Here is a 22,618-nt window from a genome sequence, read left to right as displayed (position 1 = left end):
CATGGAAGGACTGTTAGTTAAGCTAACGGGAGAATGGATGTGGACTGTGCGGCGCAGCAGCGGCAGGGCGCCACCGGGGAGGCTGGAGAGAGAAGCAACCAGAGAAACAACCAAGAGAGTTAGCTTGTTTGTCTTTGTTGCCAATGATATTAGACTGGTTAATCAGCAAAAACTTTGTTAACCACAAAGTTCTGTTAACTAACAAACACGATGATCAATAGCCACAAATGGACGTTATGACATGAATACTTCATCTCCATGAAAGAAAGAAGAAGACATCAGATAATGTGAGTCAGATACAGCTTCTCTCTCTGTCTCTTTGGTCACTATTTTCATCTCTGATGGTTAAATGTCTCTGTGGCTGTTTTTCTTCATTTTCTTCAGTTGGTTTTTAAGCTGATCTGTATATTGAGTAATAAGCTTAAAGTAACTAGAATAACAAGTGTTAACATGTCAGCTTTGTAGACTATATTTTGTATGCCGTGCATATAGATAAGAGTGTGTAAGTCATGTATTTGATACATGCATTAGTACTTTTTGTGAACCTACACTTTTAGATCTGTGAATGTTTTAAGTGTTCAGTCTTTCTGGTATTCAGCACTGATCTGTACCTGTATCAGATTATAAACTTTGTGATACTTCATATATTTCTGTATACTAAGAAAATACATAGGAAACATGTGTAAATCATGTGATATGTTGTCTGTTTTTGATGAGAACATAAATCTGTTGTCACAATAGAACAATACTATAAATTTGAATTTCACTTTGTTGGTAAAATGACACATTCTGAACCACTCCACGGCTAAAATGAGCACTTCTTTGTTTAGAAACAATATGTATATACTAAATGTCTTTAAATAAGCAACCTTTTCACTACTCAGGGAGAGAAAGTAGTTTTATTGGCATATAAAACTGCCCCCCACCCCTCCAATTTCATCAGGTCAGGTCAGAGTCACCAGCTGTTGCTCTCTGGTCCTGTTAGAGGTCATTTTACTGAAAGACACAAACATCATCGGCATTAACTTCAGATATCAGCATCCATCATTAGAGCCCCTATTGTAATGATTTAAAGGTTTCTGAAATGCTAGTGCCCCAACAAATGTGACCACAGAAAACTAAGGATGAAAGGGTTAGGGCAATACATAGCAAACTTGTTTGCTAGAATCTATGTTTACATAATACCAATAATTTCTAATTACTTTGTGACAGGAAATGTAATTGTTGCCTGGATTACGTTCACAGGCAGTCGTAGAATGTAATTAAGTACAATTAAGCACATGAATAAATAAAAATATGCAATAGTTAACTTGAGTATTTACATTTCATGCCACTTAGTACTAATAGTATCAACTATTTCGTTCTGAGGGGTCGTGAGATTATTAATGGGAGAGGAAGAAGAAAAAAACAAAGTTCTGATACACAAATCTGTTTTCAGTTTGTGTTTTTTTGTCTCTAATCTTTGACATGTGAAATGTGACCCTGACCACACTCTGCTTTTTGTAAGATGTCAAAAGCCAAAAAGGTTGGAAACCACTGGTTTCATCTTTAACATTGTGTTGTAATTTAAAAGCTTGTTATATTATCCATTGTGTCAGATCTTCATCTGAAAAGTAACTAAAACTGTCAAAGAAATGTAGTGGAGTAGAAAGTACAATATTTCCCTCTGAAACGTAGTGGAGTGGAAGTATAAAGTAGCATCACATGGAAATACTCATGTAAAGTACAAGTACCTCATTTTTTAAAAATATATATACAATATATACAAAATAAATCATATCAAAATATCATAGTCATGATACGTATTCAGTTCTTTTTGTTCATCCCATATAGTGCAAGTGAAAGATTCCTATAAATTACTGATACAGTGCCAGTAAAACAAGATGTTTACCTTTCCTATTCTACCTCCACTACATACCTTCTCTATGAGCTCTACCTCCACTGGATAGTGGTCACTGATGGCTCTGGTCTGGAAGAAAACAATTCATAAAGATTTTTGAAGCATGGAGGAGAAATGCATTTGTAAACTTTATTGTATGAAAGTTTTCTAGCTGAACTTAGTCCAACATTTCCATGTAAAATACCAAACAGTCTTACAGTGGCAGTAGACAGGCGGTAGGCTTTCTGGAAGTTGAAAGGCTGAGCTGAACCGGGCACAATGGCCTCATACAGGTCATCTCCAGTCACCACGATCCTGTCGGCAGAAAGTGCAGACTCAGTCAGAGATTTATTTGGCTATGTCAATTCACCCAAAAGAGACATACTTTTAGTGTACTGCTTTCTACCAAAGAAACAGTCCCCATAAAAACAGTTCACTAGAGTTGTTCAGTACATGTCTGAACAAATCCTTATCAACAAATCTTCGAAGTGATCTGATTAGACTGGATCACCATTGTCAGTGACTGAAGTAGCTTTTAGCAGTGGAGCTCCTCACTTGTGACAGAAGGTGCGTTTCCATCCACCTGTTTTTATCTGCATTTTTAATTTGCACATAAATATAACCTGAGCGGAAACTTAAAAAACATGTAAACTTTTGAAAAAGTCTTGAAATATCTCCAAAAGATTTTACACTTGGCTGAGGTGGAAAAGTTGGCGTATGAATAAGAGCAAAATGCGAGAAAGTGAAATAGAAATAGCGAATAAATCATGATGTACATCAAACAAGCGACTTAGACGTCCGCTTACGCTTCCACTCCACTGAAAAGATGAAAAATAACAATAGATGAAAACATCTTATCTGTGCAGAGAAATGAAGAGACTGTAACATTCCTCAAATTAATACATGAAACAAACAGAAATGTCATATTTCCATCTAGCTCCAACTGCTGTTTATCTTGACGAATCAACTCCAAATATTCAAAAAATGGCAGTGGATGGAAATTAGCATTAATTTGAATTCTTTCACAGATATTTTGGAAATTAAAATTTGTGCTAAATTTGGATGGAAACATGACTTGAGAGCAACATTGTCAGCTCAGTCGGAATTCACAGTACGTTATCTTCTCGTTAAAGCACATTGAAAGACTGTGAAACAATTAACCATAATCTAGCGACTTTGTCATACATAACAGGCTGCTGAACTATTAAACGTGTGTGTAGTGTTTGTAGAAGGATAGTTTTGTACTAAACTGGATGTGACATCTTGGACTAGCAACAGTCAGAATCAGTGTTGGATGTTGGATCAAATGAGCAGTGATGTGTTCATTAACTACATACTGAAGTACATTTGAACTGTGATGTCTAGCTTAGGAAAAAAGTAAATAAAGTACAAATTCAATGCTAAAAATCTTTGAACTGAACTGAATAAAGAGATTTGAATCAGAGAAGTGATTCCTGATTTCCACTTCAACTGGTCACAGTGTGATCTGTGGGTAACCTGAATAAGTTTCTGAAACAAGACTAAGGTGTTTTCAAAAAATATCAAGAATACAATGTTCTTTGTTGTTAGTCCAGGTCGGACCTCAATAAGTTAACTCAGTAAATTTGCTCATCCACATCCCAGCATGCAACGCTCTCCTGGCTACAGGAGCCATTCAGCTCAAACTTGCAGAGCACACCTTGTAGTCGGTCAGATGGAGGTTTGGATTACATTCCCACCACATACAAACTGCTCCAGAGTTTGTTTGGGACTGGACCGAGACCACTTCCTCTAAAAGATATCAAGGTACCAAGGAGGAAAACCAACCAGCATCCCATTCAACTGGACTGAGCAGTGCTGGTATAAACCACCCTAAGAGTCTACAGCCATACTAACAGCTCTGTGAGGCTGGACTTATACCCAGTTGTGTGTGTTTAAGATAAATGTTAACATCCTCATAATGACAATTTTAACATTCTAATGTTTAGCAGGTATAATAATAACCATGTACACCATCTTCAACATTTCTTAATACAAACAATTTTGGTCTACATTGTATGCAATTTGGCTTTAGAGCAAATCATCAAAACCAAGACTTGACAAATGAGGAGTAGTTGGTGCTGTATTTTTAGATCTGCATAAAGCATTCGACACAGTCAATCATGATGTTTTAATATCGAAACTTTCTAAATTTAACTTCTCATCTAGAGCACTGGCATGTATGTCTTCATATTGATCTAATAGGATAAAATGTGTTGAAGTTGGTGACACACTGTCCAGGAACATGAAGTGCACAATGGGTGTTCCACAAGGGTCCGTGTTAGGTCCCCTATTATTTAGCCTATATATTAATGATCTCCCTCAACAGTGTCATGATGTAGAACTACAAACGTATGCAGATGACACTGTTGTGTACACACATGGAAAAACAGCTGAGTCAGCTGCTGCTAAGCTAACAATTGCATTGGAAATGATCACACATTGGCTTGATCAATCATGTCTGAATCTAAATGTAAAAAAGACAAAAGATATGTTTTTCTCTAAAAAAAATGGTACAACTTCCTAACGCTAATATTCTTATCAAAAGTGAAAGGATTGACATAGTCACTGAATATCTTAGTAATTTGAACTTTAAGAAACATTTTTAAAAAAACGTTTAAAAACATAAAGTACAACGTAGCAAATTTTAGACATATTAGAAACTGTCATTCTTTGGACGCAGCCAAGATATTTATGCACGCTATGATTATTTCCCATATGTCTTATTGCATCACATGTTGGGGGCAGGCTGAAAAAACAGCCATAAAGCCTCTTGAGTCCTTATACAAACAAACTCTAAAAACTCTGGACAAAAAGCAATGCGTTTCCATCACTGTAGGGTACTGGAGAAATACAATTTACTGAGCTTTGAGAATTTTAGATTATTCTCAAATTTGTGCCTAGTTTATAAATATTAAATGGTTTGATGGTGTGACTTTGTGTACACTCGCTCAGTAAGTTCTATTAGATCCTCCAGGATATCCTCTATACAAGATTGTACCATACCATTTCATCCCACTGCATTTGGGCAGTCAGCTTTCTCTTTGAAAGCTGCAATTCAGTGGAAAGCCCTACCTTTCTTCAGTTAACGTAAAACTACACAACAAGATGTAAAGATAAACCTGTCATAGGTGTGGTCATTTGAGTCACTAGTCGTTGTGTCTGCATCTTCGTCTATCAGCCATTTGTAGCGATAACAGCTGATGCGAATTCCTTTCTTCTTTTTACTTGAGAGGTAACGTCCATCTGCATTGAAGTCTCCCAATAACATAATGTTCTGCAGAAAAATATATATATAAACATAATTTATCATCACAGACATCATCATTAGTAACAACCCACCAAATATAACAACCAAGAAAAACTGTAGTCAATATAAACATATATCTAGTGGTATAATTGGTGTTCTCTTTTCAGCAAGAATGAATGAACAACTCTTTTGTACTGTTTCATTGAGGAGCTCTTTCCCCTGTTTACCCATAGCCTCAATACACTGCCAATGATCATAATGGAAGCAAGAATTCATTCTATACCATATAAGATAAGCTTTTGTGGTGACTCAGGATTTCTAGACAACAATAAATATTAATAAAATGTACACAAAATGTAAAATTCATTAAATAAAGAACTTCATTTAATATATATATATATATATATATATATATATATATATATATATATATATATCAATGACGTCTTACCCCCTCTACTAAAGAGTATATGCGCACAAGGTGATAATCATCTTGAGATTGTTTTGGCTTCATGTCGTCTATATTTATATACAGTGAATAGTTTCCTAACTCAATTAAAGGCAAAAAAGACCAAAAACAATCAACTTAAAGGAAAAATAACATCCCAACAGTATTTGCGGAATCATTTAATATTAATTTGTAAATCTGTTATTTTATATTCCATAACGCTGTACAATAAAAAAATGTTATTGTTAACTGTGCACTTGGCCGCCTCTTGCACATTGCCTCTGTGAAATGCTTTAAGGGATGTGAGCGTAAAACATCTGTAAGGGCAAGTAGATTTTTAGTTAGGAAAGCAACCATTTCATAAATATTTTTTATCAAATAATAATATTCTTTTGATTATTTTTTTTACTGTTCTTTATATCTATTTGATTCATATCAAACCCACATCAGTGCTCCATCTTCTCCTCACATCTTTGACCACATCATCCAGAGCGTTCAGCTCTCTCACCACATCCATTGGTGTGGTGTGGACTGGGATCAGTACCAGGTCCTCCACAACTAGAAACACAAACACACCCAGTTAAGATATGGTAGATGTGCTCGAACACACACACACAAACAGACACACACGCACGCATGCACACACAAGTACCTGTGTTTAGACACTTGAGCTGCAGGATGAAAGGCTCTCTGGCGAAAGCGTCCTCATCCCCTTCTTGATCGTCTTTGTACTGGTAGGTGTCAACCACCTCCACCTCATCTTCTCTGAGAGACACACACACACACACACACACACACAGAGGATGAGATGTTGAAAATGACAAATACTCTCTGAACGAGTTATTCACTGGAAAAATAAGAGAGTATCTCCCACCTGTAGAAGAAGACAAACTGCTCCTTGTAGGAGCTTCGTCCCAGTTGTACACTCTTCATCATGGCAAACGGATTATTTCTGTTCTCCCTGTCAGGAACAGAAACAGAAATAACTGTTACACTATTATTACTGTTTTATTTTATTTGTTAGGGACGATGTAATTTAATATAATTCAAATACAGAGCATGAAACTGATGTGCTGCACAGAGTTTATAGCTGTTGCTAATTTTCAACTCTTGTCGCTAGTTGGGCTTTACATAATAAAAATATACACACACTGTTACACCGTTGTAACTACCAGCAAAGTAATTATGGGCTTTTTGTTTCAGTGTAGAGGTATTTGATTTTTTGTTTTGTTTTCAGTTTTCTGAGTTTGCTTTTACGGGCCTGTCCAAAGACGTCCTCGGGGAAACTGTGTATTTGTCCATGTGCAAAGAGCTCACCTGGTGTTGTTGAGTTCTCTGAGCAACAGCTTCATGGCCCTGCCTGTGGAATCCACCACCTCCAGTATCACCACCACGCTGTACCGAGACATAATCTGCAAGATACACAGCCAACACATGACAGTAGGTCAGTGATATAATGAAAATAAAGCAGAACAAATATAGAATAGAATACAATCTAATATATTGGGATAGAGAACAGCAACAAACCAGCAACACAATTGACCTTTTTCACAGCCGATATTCTGACACGATAATTATTACAGTAAGAAAAAAGTAGACAAAATATTGTGTTTACTGTCATAGAGGACTAAAGAAACCAGAAAATATTCACATTTAAGAAGCTGGAATCCTTTTTTCCTTAAAAAATGTCTAAATGATTAATCAATTATAAAAATAGTTGGCAATTAATTTAAAAGTTGGAAACTGATCGATTAATCAACTAATCATTGCAGCTTCTAGACTTTCTAAATGTTATCGGACCGAATTGAATCATTTCACAGAGGTTGTGTGACCATTTTATATCTGCAACAGTAGCAACGGAGTAGTCTACTGCATGGTGACAGTGTTTTTGTGATTATTGTCACTACCAGAAGGGGGAGACAAAAGTCCCAAACTCCAGCTTTAAGTGGAAAACAAAAACACACTTTGAAAACGAATGTGGTTAAAAAAATAAAAAAAATAAATGAAATAAAACTAAAACATTATAGTGAAAATTTGAAAATGCAAACATAATGAATGTACTCTGGTCCAGCATAGTAAGTTACCCTGATGAGATTTGTCTGCACATCCTCTTTGTTGACCTTTGTCCATCCCAGTTTCTTGACATTGAAGGCTGCAATCTTCATTTTTACTACAAGAACAAAGTTCACATAAGTTCAGAGTTTGAAAAAAACATTATATGAGCAGGAGAACGTGGGATAGAAGAAAGAAGAAGAGGGATTAAAAAGAAGGAAGAGAAAGCAGAAAAGCTCCAGCTAATCAGCTAATAATTTTGTCTGCACCAGAAAACATGAGACAAGAGATTTTAGCTTACTGTCATTTTATTGATTGTTAATGCAGACTCATGTAATGCATATAGCAGAGAGGTGAGTTCATTTATACCTCGTCTCAGGATACCAGACATCGGAGATCTCTGCCTACCAAAGTCTGGGTATTTCTAAATGCTCAGAAGTTGCTAGAACAGTGGAAAACGGCTACTAACGAACCCACGCCCCTTACATTCTGTCAAGGTCACGCTTTACTGGAAATGATACCCCCCCCCCATCTCCTCCGTAATGAACTGCATGTCACCGCCCCGGTATGAAGGGCTGCCCTAAAGACTTTGAATTGGTTCTGTTTGTTTCCACCCAGAAACAAAAGCTGGGAGATTGTCCTCAGTGTCTATGAGCGAAGCATTTAGACCTGATTGACCTAATTTAATTTAAGCTGTTAAAAGACAAAACAGGAATCAAGTGGACAATGTTATGTTTGCACCGTGTTATCATATCAGGAAATATTCAGTGGAAAGGAAACGGCCACTCATGATGTGGAATTACTTCTAGTTCCAAACCGTGACTTAATTTCCTCATTAATCATCTTTAGAGAGAGATTTGCAACGTCTGAAACATTTTTCAGGTAAAGGATTTTCTAATTTCTCATAAATACACACTAAAAATCACTGAGTTAAAATACATCTCTGAGTTACTGACACTGACCTGCTCACAGTCTGAGTTCATCATGCAGGAAACTGTTGTGTAAGACTTTAAGACACCACGACTCCGGAGCAACTAACTGGAGAACTCAGATTTGCAAAATCAGTATCCTCTTTTAAATTGCCTCTGAAAGCACATTTTTATCACAAGGCTTCATTGAAAATTGTCTACATGTGCATATTTAATTTGTGTGTCTGTAATACATACAGTAACATGTTCGTGTGTATGAATTGATATAAATTCTTATGGTTTACATTACTTCTATAAGTGGATTTTCTGTTTTATCACATCGACACCTGAACGCTTGAAGAAAAAAAGAAGCAAGAGAGGAAAACAGAAAAAAAATACATATTATATACAAGAAGAAGAAGAAGAAGAAAAGAGAAGCGGTGCCCTGGTTCAAATATAAAGAAATTATTTAAAAGAGATATTTAATAATTCAAATAAATATGAAACCTGAACATGATGTTTTCATTATTGCAGCCCACAAAAATATTTTTTTCAGTTTGGCAGCTTTATAAAAATCGAGCAGGTTTCCCACTAAAATAAAATAATAAAGTGCTGCTAAATTAACAATTAAATTGCTGCACGTGTTTTAGCACCGAAATATAGGAAACTAGTTGTAATAGACACAAAACTAAATAAACTAAAAAAAATAACAACTCACCAATCTGCCTGAGATGAGAGAAAAACAGCAAACAGCAGAGGTTGATACTCTGTCAGCAGACAAAATGTGTCTGAGAGTTTCTACAGAGAGGAGTCAGTTTAAAATTAGAGAGACAGGAAGTCTATCTGCCAACCCAAAAATTTGGCGCGCAAATACACAGTCTGGTGATAAACGGTACATTAAAGAAAAAAGCTGCCCAAAAACTGCTGTTGGTGAGGCAACACATGATTATTGTACTTTTTACTCTGCATTTATCTGACAGTTACATCTCAAGTTTAATATTTTACATTAAAAACATATGATAAGTTTATAAAATACCAACCTTTTTGGCTTTTGAGTCACAGAAAAAGCAGTTTACCGCAGCTAAGGGGGATTCCATCATACTGAAACAGTGTGTGTCAGCCCTCAGGGGCCCTACAATCTGATTGGCTACCCCAGATGCCACCCCAAAACTTCTGCCACCTTATTGGCTTCCACCTTGCTGTGGGGCGGGTGTTTGGCCAGCATATTTGTTCATACCGAGATGCTGCACCTGTATGGTTGACAGAAGCCCTGAGGGCTGACTCATGCTGTCTCAGCATGTGTGTATGTAGCATCCTGCCATGAAACCCCTGTCCCCCATGACTAATAATTAATGTTTATTCATTAATAAATCATTTGTTGTATGTTTTATATCTTATGTTACTCTTACCTACCTTTCATAGCCCCTCTTGTTCTCCATGTCCATGCTTTGACTGAATTGAAAGAAAAAAAAGTGGGACTCCCCCTTAAATGCGGTACCAATGCAGCGACAACCAGGACGAGGAAACCCCCCCCTAAGGGGCCCCATCTCATTAGTGTCTCTGCTACCACGGCGACTAATGTTTATAGTAACTAACTGTTTAACTTACTAACGTTTAAGCAAAATAGAAAGTTATCTGTACGGGAGAAACGAAAGAGAAAGAAAGAAGAGGAAGAGAAAAGAAAGCAGGACAGCGATAAGAGGAGCAGATAATGATGAATGATGATAAATGATGATTGATAGTTATTCACTTTGAGGTTATATGAATGTAAACTAAATAAATTGTTTGGTAAGGTTTGTGAAACCAGCCTGTGAAACTGATTAAAGTTAAGTAAATCAAGTGGAATAAATTTAAAAAAAAACAAATGATAGAATAATATAAATCATTTTCTTGGGAACATAATGGCAATGAAAGCTGTTCAGAGGGGCCCCGTCAGACTCTAGAGCTGCTTCAGGCCCACATCCCTCCTCTCACTGTCTGTAACTTCTGGGTTATGATTATTAGAGGTTATTAGAGGTGTTTAATCCAGATAATCAGATGCCTGTTATTTCCACATAGAAGTGCTGATTGTGCTGTTGTTGACACTGCACTGTTCTCTCATCTATGTTTCTGTTATTTCTGATCGCACATCAACAAGGTATCGTTTGCTTACTGTGTCAGTCATCGGTCTTCATATCATCCCTAAATTTCTTGTTGACATTGTGGGTGTATGTCATGTGCTGTCGTGTGCAGCTTTGTATTACGTGTCCTGTGTGTTTTTTGCTTTGTACTGTTAATAATTGTGCTGTTATATGTTTTAATTGTAAGAGACTGCAGATGAAAATTAGCTTTAAAGCTAACTCTGGTGCAGTACATCAAATGTTAACATTTATGTTTAACACTGTACATGGTCCCAATAAATACGTACATAAATAAAACCATAACATACATTGGCTTATCAAAATAATCATAAAATGATGATAAAACACATTGTTACTTTGTCCAAAAATCCTATTCACACTAACTCTGTAATGATGCATGCTACGTATCCAGTCACTTCATGTTAGTCTCCTCAGATTAAAACAAGCCTGTAAACTGGTGTTATGTTGTTGCACCAACATAACAGTTTGACAGCTTTATAAATATCCATCAGGTTTTCTGCTAAAACTGACCTCACATCACATGCTGGGAAATAACACAGTGCTGCTAAATTAACACTTAAATTGCTGCAAGTATTTTAGCACTGAAATACAGGGAACTAGCTGTAATAGACACAAAACTAAACTAAACTGAAAAAATAACAACTCACCAATCTGGCTGAGAAGAGCAAAGTTAAATATTCAGCAGAGAGCAGCAGAGGTTGATACTCTGTCAGCAGACAAACTGTGTCTGAGAGTTTCTGCAGAAAACAGTCCGTTTAAAATCAGAGAGACAGGTAGTCTGTCTGCCAACCAAAACATTTGGTGCTCGAGGTGATAAACGGTAAATTAAAGAAGTGTTGGTGAAGCAACACATGATTATTGTACTTTTTACTTTTAATATTTACAATAAAAACAAATGATAAGTTTATAAAACACAATGTTAGAGATTAAACCAGCTTTTTACCAACCTTTTTGGCTTTTGTCTCCCTTTACTTACCCACTCTTACTTACTTACCTACCCTTGTAGGTTTGGCCAGTGCCATCCCTACAATCTGATTGGCCACCTCATTGGTGCTGTGGGGCGGGTGTTTGGCAGCACATTTGTTTGTACCAAAACGCTGCACCTGTATGATTGACAGAGGCGTGAGAGGGCATGTAATAAGAAAGATTATTACATTTGTTTTTCTGCTGTCAATAAAATTGACAGTAAATTGGTGTTATGTTGGTAACCATGGCAACGATTGTCAAACACCTGCAGTTTGTTCTGCAGAACAACATCCGTGACTTTAACGGCCTTTAATATGGTCAGAACCTGTTTTTTATTCAAATTCAAATTCAAATAAGCTTTATTGACAGATCAGAAATCCACATTGCCAAAGCAGTACAGAAAATTATAAACATTGACAGATGATTGATAATTATACAATAACATGTAAATATAAACAATAATATTTAATACAATATAATAAAAGGCATTTTTACAGATGTAATCACACAGAAACATTTACTACAGAGCTTATTTCTCTCAGATTATGACAAGACTTAATATATTTTGCAGCTATTACTGCACATTGACTTTTCTCCCCACATAGATAGGACAGTTTCTGAAGATCAGGGAGGTGGATAAATTCAGGATATATATGATTTATTTTTTCAAAGAAAACTTCTCTCAATTTTTTTTATTCTTTATCTAAAAGCATCCAGGTTAATTGTCTTATTATATTAGTATACGCCATAATGTATGATACACTGTATAATTCAGATTAGTCATTTTGAGTTAATTTACAGGAAGATAGATCCGAGGGTTTGCATAATGTATTTAGTTTGGTGGTTTATTTAGAGCATTTGGCTACTTAATAGCTTTATTTTTTGTAAATGAGCTGTTTATTTGTCATTGTTAATGTTAGATTACTTGACTATAAAGGTTCTGTAAAATAGAAGAGTGATCATCAACGGTTATGTGTACGCATGTAGCCTATTAATTTATGTTTAAGCCTATTATTAGTAGAATATTAATGCTTAAAAAATATCCGCCCACTGTGTGCACACATTAACAACATATTAATGTCCAAAAAGTTAATTTATATTCTGTGTAGCAGAACTTTTCTTCCCTACCCCATTAATCACCTCATGACCCCTCAGATTTATCTGGTGACCCTTTGGAGGGGCCCGACCCCTATGTTGGCACTTTTACTTAAGTAACATATGAATTCAGGAGATTTTTTTAAAGTCTTATCAGTGTTGGTAATGTTTACTTTCAACAAACACTGAATCTTTATTTTAAAAAACATAATTAACAACTCGTAGATATCTAAAATGTAACAAGGAGCCCCAACTGGACACTGTTTTTATATAAGAGCTCAAAAGACAAAAAGGTTTAATCTTTGACAATCAGTTTTATAAGCTTATCATTTGTTTTGTGTGTAAAATCTAAATATCTTGAGTAACTAACAACTTTGGCTACTAAATGTAGTGGAGTAAAAAATAATATAAAGTAGCATAAAATGGAAAAACTCAATAGAAGCATTTCAAATTTGCACTTAAGTACAATAAATAAGTAATAACTTTTCACCACTGAGGAAGACACATAACCTTCATCCTATAACTTTAAATAAACTATCTTTAAATTAGAAAAACAAAGGCTCCTGATTGTTTCTAAACTTAAAATGTGGACGTTGAATCAACTGAATGTGAGAACATTTACAGTCTGTTAATGATAAAACATGAGCTGATTGAATTAAATCGATCAGGAGATTTTACAGCCTGGAAACATAACTGGGCGTCTTAATCATGAACGACTCATTGTCAGATTAAAAGTGACTCATATGAAAAAAGGCGGGAAGAAAGTGGCGGGAAGAAAGTGGCGGGTAAAAAGTGGCGGGTGGAAAGTGTCCAGCATGGTCAGCATTTCACACACACATGCGCATTTATTATGTTTATTTTTCCATGATTGCAGGAAGAAAGGAAGCTCCTCCCCAGATGTGAGAAACAACTGAAAGTTTCCGTCTCTCTTTTTTCACAGATTGAACTTCAGGAATCCTCAGTTTTATATTATTTTTAAATTAATTACCAGACATTATTCTGCACATTCAGATCACTCAGACTGTGACCGGCTGAATATCAAACAGGAGGAATCTGAATTATGCTCTTAAATAATTACATACATTGTTTTCACTTCTGTCTCTTCCTCTAATAGAAGAGCTCACAACACTCACAGCGTATAATTAACATAAACAGATGACAGATAGATAACGTGGAGTTTAAACTAAACATTTGATCTAAATAGAGTTCATATCAAATATCTTTCTGATTCACTTCCTCTAAAGTTCAGCCTCTTGTTTCATCTCCTCCCACAAATTTTCCCGCTTCGCTCTCTTATCCAATCACTTCAAAATTCAAGACGTCAGTTTCCTTTTTTTTTTTTTTTGGCATCATCCAATAACAATAAAGGCCAAAACATTTTTTTATGTTTTCACAGATCTATGAAGGAGCCGATCACTAATCTGTGTGCTCTTTGATTACCAATAGTGAACAGTAACTGAGTACATTAACTTGAGCTGCACATGAGCTCAGTTATAAAGTACTTTACTCGCTACTTTAGTTTAACGTACTTTCTGCTCTGCTGTATTTATCAGAAAGCTGTAGTTGATTTTACATACAAAACATACGCAAAGACATAAAAAACAAGGCCTTGCAACACTGTTGTTTTAACTTATTGTGACTGATTGTACCTTCTCAGGTTGGAGTTTTACCAAATTTCATGTACTAATAATAAAGTTGTAACTTGTCTCTGAACAAAACAGAGTCCTGAGACCTTTATCAGGAAAAACAAGTTAAAGAAATACTTTTGGAGATATGTTTATTCCCTGTCTGAACAAGTTAGATGAGGACATCGCTCTCATGTCTGAATGTAAATATGAAGCTACAGCCAGCAGAAAATCCACCTGCCATCACCGCTAAAGCTCACTTATTACATATTGTTTGTAAAAAGGAGTAAAAACGAAGAATAATCAGAAATAGTCCAACACATAAAACCCTGTACAACAGCTAGTTGTCAGATAAAGTCAGGCTAGGTGAAAGTTAGATCCATGACGACAGACTGATAGCTGCTGCAGCGCCTGATGATGAGTCAATCAATCATTTAACATGAACTTTGACCTTCCAGAAGAACAATCACACAACTTTTGGCACATTCCACCGTGTTATCCGTTAATTGTATGTTACGACTGCAGGAGAAACAAAAGAGAAAAGAGAAACAGGACATTTCTTTTTCAATATTATAGTTTTTTTTTTTTTTAATTACATCAAATATGAAAAACACATCCATGGTTTCTGATTTTACAACTGGAAGAACACAATCAAAGACTGTTTACATTTGAGCTCCGTTCATGGTTGTCTTGGCAACATATTGATTCAATAGTAATGTACAGGTTGATCTGAAGTTACTGTTGACTTTTAAACCTCCTGTATGTGAACTCGTTAATAGTTTACTAAATAAATTCATTCATTCAATTTACTATCTGAAGCAGAGAGGGAGCATTTCACACCAGGGAATCAGGCGGTCGAGTCATGTTTTGCTGATTTGTCTCACTGTGACAACGTGAGGATTTACAGCCTGAGCAGGGAAGAGAAAAAAAGTGTTTCATACTTTATAGGAGCTTTTCTGCCCAAAACAAAGCTTGTTCAGCAATTTCAGGTTAAACAGCGAAGACAAAACGTGTTGAAAGTCGAATGCCAGAGGAGGGGGGGTTTGGAGGACGCTGGGATCGTCCTGGGCGATGGTGGTTCGGTTCTCCGGTGATGGAGGTGGAATGTTTCAGGAGAAGAGCATCATGGGCCGGCGTATAGTTGGGTCGTGTTTGGATGAGCATTAATGTACATGTGACAATTAAACTGGAAATAAATTACAAGAAACAGGAGTGGAGTGCGTCTGACAAAAAAAAAAAAAGGTAACTGTCAATCATGTTTGTATTTCTGAATGTTATCAGAAAAGGAAAATAACCAAAACATTGTGTGGAGTTTCTCTATTTCCCTTTGTGATAAAATTTAGGAATAATCTACGCCGGATAAACTGCACAGAAGACCAAACAAACTCTCGCTTAACTCATGATGTCATTATCAAACAGCCGAGTTGAAGTTCAAATGAAAACATTACAAAAGTAGCTCAATCGGTGTGGACAGCGTTTTGTCTTCAGCTGAAATGTTCGGCATGTTTATTAACGCTTCATTCAACTTTTAAGATTAAGGTCATTGTTGTGTGTGTGTGTTGATGTGTGTGTGTCACTGCTCGGTCTGCTGTGTGTCTGTAATGGTGGAGACGGCTCCCTGGCCCTTGCTGACATCACTGATACACGACCACTGACCGTCCATCGACTCCTTCCACAGCGTCACCTGCAGAGGAAACACACACACACACATATGAAGAGGAGCGTTTAAGAGGCTCGTTTACAGCAGTCAGACATCACAGACACAATCACTACAGTCTGTTTATAACGTGACATCTGCCTGAAAACCAAATGATGAACAAGTAAAAATTCAAAGTTTTACAAAATCGGAATTTTGTGAACACGCCCACAAAATGATGCCTGTTAAAGAACCAGTTTGTAAGATTTAGCAGCATCTAGTGGTGGAGCTGCAAATTGCAACCTACTGAATCCCCCCCCCCCCCCCCCCCCCCCCCCCTCCCCTTCCAAGCAAAGTATTGAGCTCATTGTCACCAAACAAGCAAACATCATCAATTTGCTTATGATAAGTAACATTGATGCTAACGCTAGAGACTTTAAAATGTTTTTAGTCTGGTTCGTTAGCTAACATTAGTGATAGCAAGTAGGCTAAATAACGTTAATGTTACAGCCTACATTTGACTGGTTGGTTGATCAGTGCTGTTGACTAACGTTAGGTTTGGGCCACGCAGCCTCCCTCTACCTGAGCAGCGCGTGTGCTTCGCTGAACTGCTGCCAGCTCTATCTTTCTATATAGAGTTTGATAACGGCCGTCAGTAATAGAATGTTTCATATAATTACATTATAAATTTCATTTATATTTAGTTTAGGCAGAAAAAGGTTAAGAAGCGTGTGCTCAACTGTGAAAAATAAATAATGTGAGGTGAAAGCGGCTTTCTGTCAGTGGGGTCTGGTTGGGGCTACTTCTCTGTACATCCTCACACAGGAAGTTTTTTTTAAAAGAATTGATTATATTGATTATTCCGCCAGTTAAGCCCCTGCTGTCACCCGTCCAAGTGAAGAAAATCCCTGCAGACGACAACGAGTTCCCTAAACGAGCCAAACTCTGACAAACAAACAAACCTCCAAATCTCAGGAGGGAAACTGACAACAAATAAGGAAAATAACACCAGATCTCCGTCTGGAAGCAGGTTGAACAACAGGCAGGAGCCCCACTTTGAATTAATATCACAGAAAGCAACAGGAGTCGAGAAAAGAAGCTCTGTGTGTCACCGACTCCAGACGATGGAGTTTCCCGTCAGACAGGCTTCCTGCCCCGGCTGCACCGTGCAGGCTGATCACAGTGGTGACACTTCATGTCTGTCACATATTCTACAGATATAGACATTGAAACTGCAGTGAAAGGTGTAGTGTTGCTGGTATGACGTCAATATGAGTATCAACTGATCATTTTCACTGTTTATTTTTGCTGAGAACTGCACGTGTCAAGCAGTAAAAATAGACGCTGTGCGGCTGCTCTAACCTGTTAACATGGCCGCCGAAATGAAAAGCTGGCTGTGTGTCCTGACCATTACTGAGCTTAACGCACCAAGTAAAATAAGCTTTTTAGTCCCAAATCTAGAGGATATGTTTATTGATATTGATATGTCTACTAACCAATGATGCAGTGCTGGATAGTTGCGTCTATAATATTATTTCATTTATGCTCTAAACCTCAGCTCGGATAAATTTGGAGATGAAATAAAACTTCAGCTGAAGTTTGTTCCAGAGCTGCATCAATAAAGAAGGAATATTAAACTCATTTAGGCTCGTTGGACAATACTTGTAGATACTAGTCTGTAATTATGTGTAACACCTGAGGCTGTGACATTCAACCCATCAGACCTACACTGATGAATCATTAAAGTTTGACTGGTTTTAACTTGTAGGAGATCTGAATGTAACATTATCCTCCAAGCAGAACTTTTGCTAAATTTAATTATATCAAACCCATTAAATACTGTTATGATCTCATAATCACTATCTTATGCTGCCATCTAGTGGTTTATACTGAAGGCCCTTCCTTAATAAAGTCTTAATAGTTTAAAGGGAATCAGCCTGCGTTGTTTTGCTTTTCATGTGCTTATTATTGCATTATTACAAATGACAGTGTTTACTGAGGTGCTGATTACTGTATGTATTTTGATCTGCGCTCATTTTACATTAAAAACTGCCCCAAAATTGTGTAAATGCCTCAATTTTTTAGACAGTGGGGGCAAAAGTTGCCCCCCAGATATACTTTAAATTTCCTTCTCGGCCTTGCCTTACAATTACTTAGAATTTCTATTTCATATTGCATAATATTTGACCACTTTCTGCTTCGTTACATTTTCTCTTCTTCGTTGTTATTTGCTCCGTTGCAGGAAACACGAACCCAAAGAGGAAAAAAAATCATCATCATGTTTCCTGGCAATAAATCAAATAAGCAATTTGGACTCATACTTACATTTAGGGGGGAAAAACAACAGTTTAATGTATTATTTTATATACACTTTACCTTGTTGTCTCCTCCAGAAACAGCCAGTATATTTCCAGTGATGGACCAGCTGACGTGCCAAACAACGTCGTTGAACTTATGGAGCAGTTTGGCCGTCCAGGTGTTGCCTGCAGGGTCGTCACACGTCCAGATAAACACTCGTCCGTCCTGGAAGAACGTGGAGAAGAAACTCGTCACTATATTTTGATTTTGTTGACATTCATTCATCAGAGAAAAAAAAATAAAAATCATATGACAGTAGACAAAACCTCCTCTACAGAAGCTCAATTTAACATAATTACTTCAGGGTACATAAGAGATTACCAGACTAATCAAGACTTAATTCAGTTATTTAAAAAAAAACAACAACTGCTGACAGAGAGGAGAGGAGTCTGGCATGTTAAGGAGCTAAAAAAAAGTGTCTCAGTGTAAAAGTCACATTTCTCATCCCTTCAGTTCCATTAAATCTCACCTGAGAGCAGCTGGCGATGGTGCTGGTGGGAAGACCGATCGAAGGAGCCCAGCCGACGTCTCTCACCCAATCACTGTGAGCCTCCAGCTTCTGATCCTCCTTCCACTGACCGTCTTCCTCTCTGGAGGCGGGAAGTGATAATCAGTGACAGTTAAGCCATAAACAATCTGCTCCTTTATCCTTTATATTAAAAAAAAAAAAGTCTTTCCTGAACGACAAACTCAGTCAGTGTCAGTCCACCTTAGTAGTTTTCCCAGTGTGTTAAGAAAGATTTTTCATATTCTTATTCATATAACGCCTGTAAATGTACTTCTAAAATTCCCTTATTTTCCTTCAGGTTTATAATTTCATCAAAGTAACATCTTTAGATTTGTTCCTTACACTCATCATGTAAGTAATGCAACCTTTTCTAAAAACTGTGAATGTTTTGGAAGGCTGTATGATGTAAAGGGACACACAGTTTTCTCCATCTTACACTAGTAAAACACTCCACAGGAAGTCTACTGAACAATAACTTACTTCCAGAGTTTGACCAGGTTGTCGCAGCCTCCGGAGACGAAGCGCTTGACGTAGTTTGGTTTCTGTCCTGACGGCTGGTCGATCAGGCTGCCTGGAACCACAGCAGGAGCCCAACTCACTGCGTTACAGCCAATCTGCAGGAAAATTACAACTGGATGAATAAACACGATCTGAGAGGAACAGCATGAGTCCAGCTCACTGTATCTGATCCTCATTATGCTCTCAAAGCAAATGTAGACAAACTGCATGACAGAGTAAAGAATGCTGATAGACAGTGTAACAGACATCTCAAACATTCAAGACAGCATTTCATCTCACACAGTGATGGAAATGAAACAGAAAAATTAAATTATTTCATGTCTTTGAGTGACTAAATTACACAGAACCGTTTGAGAAACTCACAGTATGTGCGTTGCTGATCTTCTTGACGTCCCACTGCTGATCCCCAGTAAACGTGAGAAGGGAAATGGCTCCGTCTGAGCTGCCGCAGGCCAGGATCAGACCGAAGTCATAGGGACCCCAGCAGACTGAGTTCACTGCAGACACACAAAAGTAGAGTTAAGAACAAGACCAAAGTCTCAAGAGACTCCAACAAGTTCAAAAAAAACAGCTACCGTTACAATACAGTAGCTAATGGGGATCGAAATAAACAACACTGGTTTTACTAAGGGATGAAGTCACAAATGCACATGCGGAGACACAAATGTGAGGAACCAAGTAAAGAATTTTGAGTACAACGTTACTACAGCTGTATGCAGCCAGAGAACCACCGACCTGACGACTCGTGTCCTGTGTATTCATACATCTTGTCCCAGGCTCCGTTCTCCTCCTTCCAGATGATGACTTTACGGTCGTAGGAACAGGAAGCCAGGATGTTGCCAAACATCGGGTGAGCCCACGCTACCTGCCACACGGGACCCTCATGCCTGCACAAAACAAGAAACCCAAATTTAGTTCAAAATCCTCGACGTGAATCAAATTATGTAACACAAATATGCCAATAATGGAATAGTGGTGTTTTTTTTTTTTTGTTGTTTTTTTTTACATATTACTGCAATTTTAGGTTGTTTTATGGTTGTTTTTTTACTGATTTCCAAAAAGAATTTAAAACGATTTATTTATTTGTCAATGTGAAGCGACTGACCCCATTTTTTCAGCTTTAGCTCCCTGGTTTGGTTGAGGAAACCTTGTTTTCTTACCCTCTGAGGTCTGCTACCAGTATCTGCCCTCCGTTTCTGACATCAAAGATCTTCACAGTGCGGTCAGAGGAGCAGGTGGCCAGTCGAGTCCCGTAGTAGTCCATCTGAGCATCGTGCTGAAACAAGACACAACAAAACATCAAGACCTGAAGTGACAAAACAATCTCCACTTCCTCTACCTTTCCTCATCTTTATGTTTTCAGTAACACTGACAAAACTAGGATCAAACTTCTAACGCAATAATCTGTTGAATGGTTCCTATACACAATTTTTATGTAATTTAAAAAATGCCACTAATGAACAGTGTTGCAATGCAGGAAAGACAGTTTTCTAAATCTATATCCATGCGTCTGTAAATCACAGCGACACTGGAAGAACAATGTGTGATTGTACAAATGTTTCTGGTGAGGTTTCCCACAAACATGAGGGACTTACAGAATAAACAGTGAGTTACCCTGAATTCACATATGACTTCTGATGATGTATTAACCAGAGAAATGAAGCCAAGAGAGAAGATTAGAGGGAAAAATCACTATTTGGTGGAGCTGTTAACAACTCATAGACATCTGAAATGTGACCCCGACTACACACTGCTTTTTGTAAGACGTTAAAAGCCAAAAAAAGATGGAAACCGCTGGTTTCATTTTTAACAATGTGTTGTATTTTAAAAGCTTGTTATATTATCCATTGTGTAAAATCTTCATCTGAATAGTAATTTCAGCTGTCAAATAAATGTAGTGGAGTAGAAAGTACAATATTCCCTCTGAAATGTAGTGGAGTGGAATATAAAGTAACATTAAATTGAAATACTACAATACAAATACCTCAAAATTATACTTATGTACAGTGCTTGAGTAAATGTAACAACACTGACTGACAAACATGAGACATGAAACTAGAAAATCCAGATTAACGCTCAGTTGTAAAGATACTTGTGTATTTTGTGTTTAGCTGCAACAACAAACTATCCTTTATATTCTAAGTTAATAACTGTCTCTGTAATGAATGCTAACTGTAGCTTCAAACAAACAGCTGATGCTAAACGTCAAAAAACAACTTACGATCATGTCCTCATGAGAGGTGTCCACCGTGTTGATAACGGAAACCTGAAGTTCACAAACACATAAATTAGCGTTAAAATGACACAGAAACAAACATATTGCTCTGTTAGCTCTCGGCCGTTAGCCACTCTGCTAACAGCTAACACGTCATCAGCTGCCGGTAACCGTTAAACAACAAACGTTAACCGGCAGGTTCACCTGCAGCTAAAAATTAACGTTATCAGACTCACCATGACTGCGGCGGATCCACAAAATTATCCCTGATTGTATATTTAGTTTAATGAATTAACCGGGTTCAAAAACTGATCCGACGTGGCAACAAGTCCAGAAGCCGCTTCCCACTAAGTCCGCTGACACTTTCCACCGGCGGAAACAACAAGTACGAAGCAAAGGTTCCTCATACAAAACGATACTTTGCATCTGATAACTATCGTTAGCTAAATGTTAAAGATCAACTCCAGACAGGTTTTAATATGTATATAAAATACCCTGGTTTGAATAATAATTTCTGTCTGATATGTATCCTTCACTAAAAGTTCAAATATCTCATTAAAATCCTTAAAATGACATATCCTCCTTCTCCCTCATTAAAAGTCCAGAACCTATGAATATGTAAATAACAGCCATCATGATTTAAATAAATGTCATTGAATATAAAGAATGCATCAACATTTCTTTTTTCATTTTTTAATAAATACGTTTCAAATTTAACCCAGAACACTCTCTATGTATAAAATGTGCATATGTTGAACAAAGATTAAAAAAAGCTGAAATATTACCTTTTTTTTTTTTTTTTTGCATATTCTGGGTCAATTTCAGCCTAAAAGAAAGATGTTTAAGGTGTTTTTACTGCTCTTGAATGTTAAAATGGGTCCAATTTGAACAGTAGAATTAAGAGATATTTAGCAGAATTTTTCAAGAAATCAGTGTTATCTATTTTTTGTTTAATTACCTTGAGAAAAGGAATTTGATTGAGAGATGTATGTATTTATTT

General features: G+C 37.0%; 2 protein-coding genes across 4 annotated transcripts; both read right to left on the bottom strand.

Annotated features, from left to right (window-relative positions):
- Positions 1–884: 884 nt before the first annotated feature.
- LOC137180959 (deoxyribonuclease-1-like) lies at positions 885–11,466 on the bottom strand. 3 transcript variants are annotated; one of them, XM_067586268.1, is made up of 10 exons: positions 11,344–11,466; positions 7,680–7,765; positions 6,913–7,007; positions 6,470–6,556; positions 6,248–6,360; positions 6,041–6,153; positions 5,020–5,174; positions 2,098–2,194; positions 1,919–1,969; positions 885–996 (listed from the first exon to the last, which is right to left on the bottom strand). In XM_067586268.1, the coding sequence occupies exons 2-10, from the start codon at positions 7,758–7,760 to the stop codon at positions 994–996; spliced, it is 795 nt and encodes a 264-aa protein (XP_067442369.1). In that variant the 5' UTR covers positions 7,761–7,765; positions 11,344–11,466; the 3' UTR covers positions 885–993. The 3 variants fall into 3 exon arrangements, with proteins under 3 accessions (XP_067442369.1, XP_067442368.1, XP_067442370.1); XM_067586267.1 differs by lacking the exon at positions 11,344–11,466 and adding an exon at positions 9,274–9,353; XM_067586269.1 differs by lacking the exon at positions 11,344–11,466 and adding an exon at positions 8,610–8,628.
- A 3,472-nt stretch (positions 11,467–14,938) lies between these two features.
- On the bottom strand, positions 14,939–22,005 carry sec13 (SEC13 homolog, nuclear pore and COPII coat complex component). The gene is made up of 9 exons (XM_067586266.1): positions 21,855–22,005; positions 21,625–21,669; positions 20,564–20,679; positions 20,139–20,290; positions 19,767–19,900; positions 19,365–19,498; positions 18,846–18,966; positions 18,395–18,541; positions 14,939–16,066 (listed from the first exon to the last, which is right to left on the bottom strand). The coding sequence occupies exons 1-9, from the start codon at positions 21,855–21,857 to the stop codon at positions 15,956–15,958; spliced, it is 963 nt and encodes a 320-aa protein (XP_067442367.1). The 5' UTR covers positions 21,858–22,005; the 3' UTR covers positions 14,939–15,955.
- Positions 22,006–22,618: the final 613 nt, after the last annotated feature.

Source organism: Thunnus thynnus, chromosome 4, assembly GCF_963924715.1.
Source record: "Thunnus thynnus chromosome 4, fThuThy2.1, whole genome shotgun sequence".
In the NCBI taxonomy this organism is placed as follows: Eukaryota; Metazoa; Chordata; class Actinopteri; order Scombriformes; family Scombridae; genus Thunnus; species Thunnus thynnus.
This window is presented reverse-complemented; position numbering and strand designations above follow the sequence as displayed.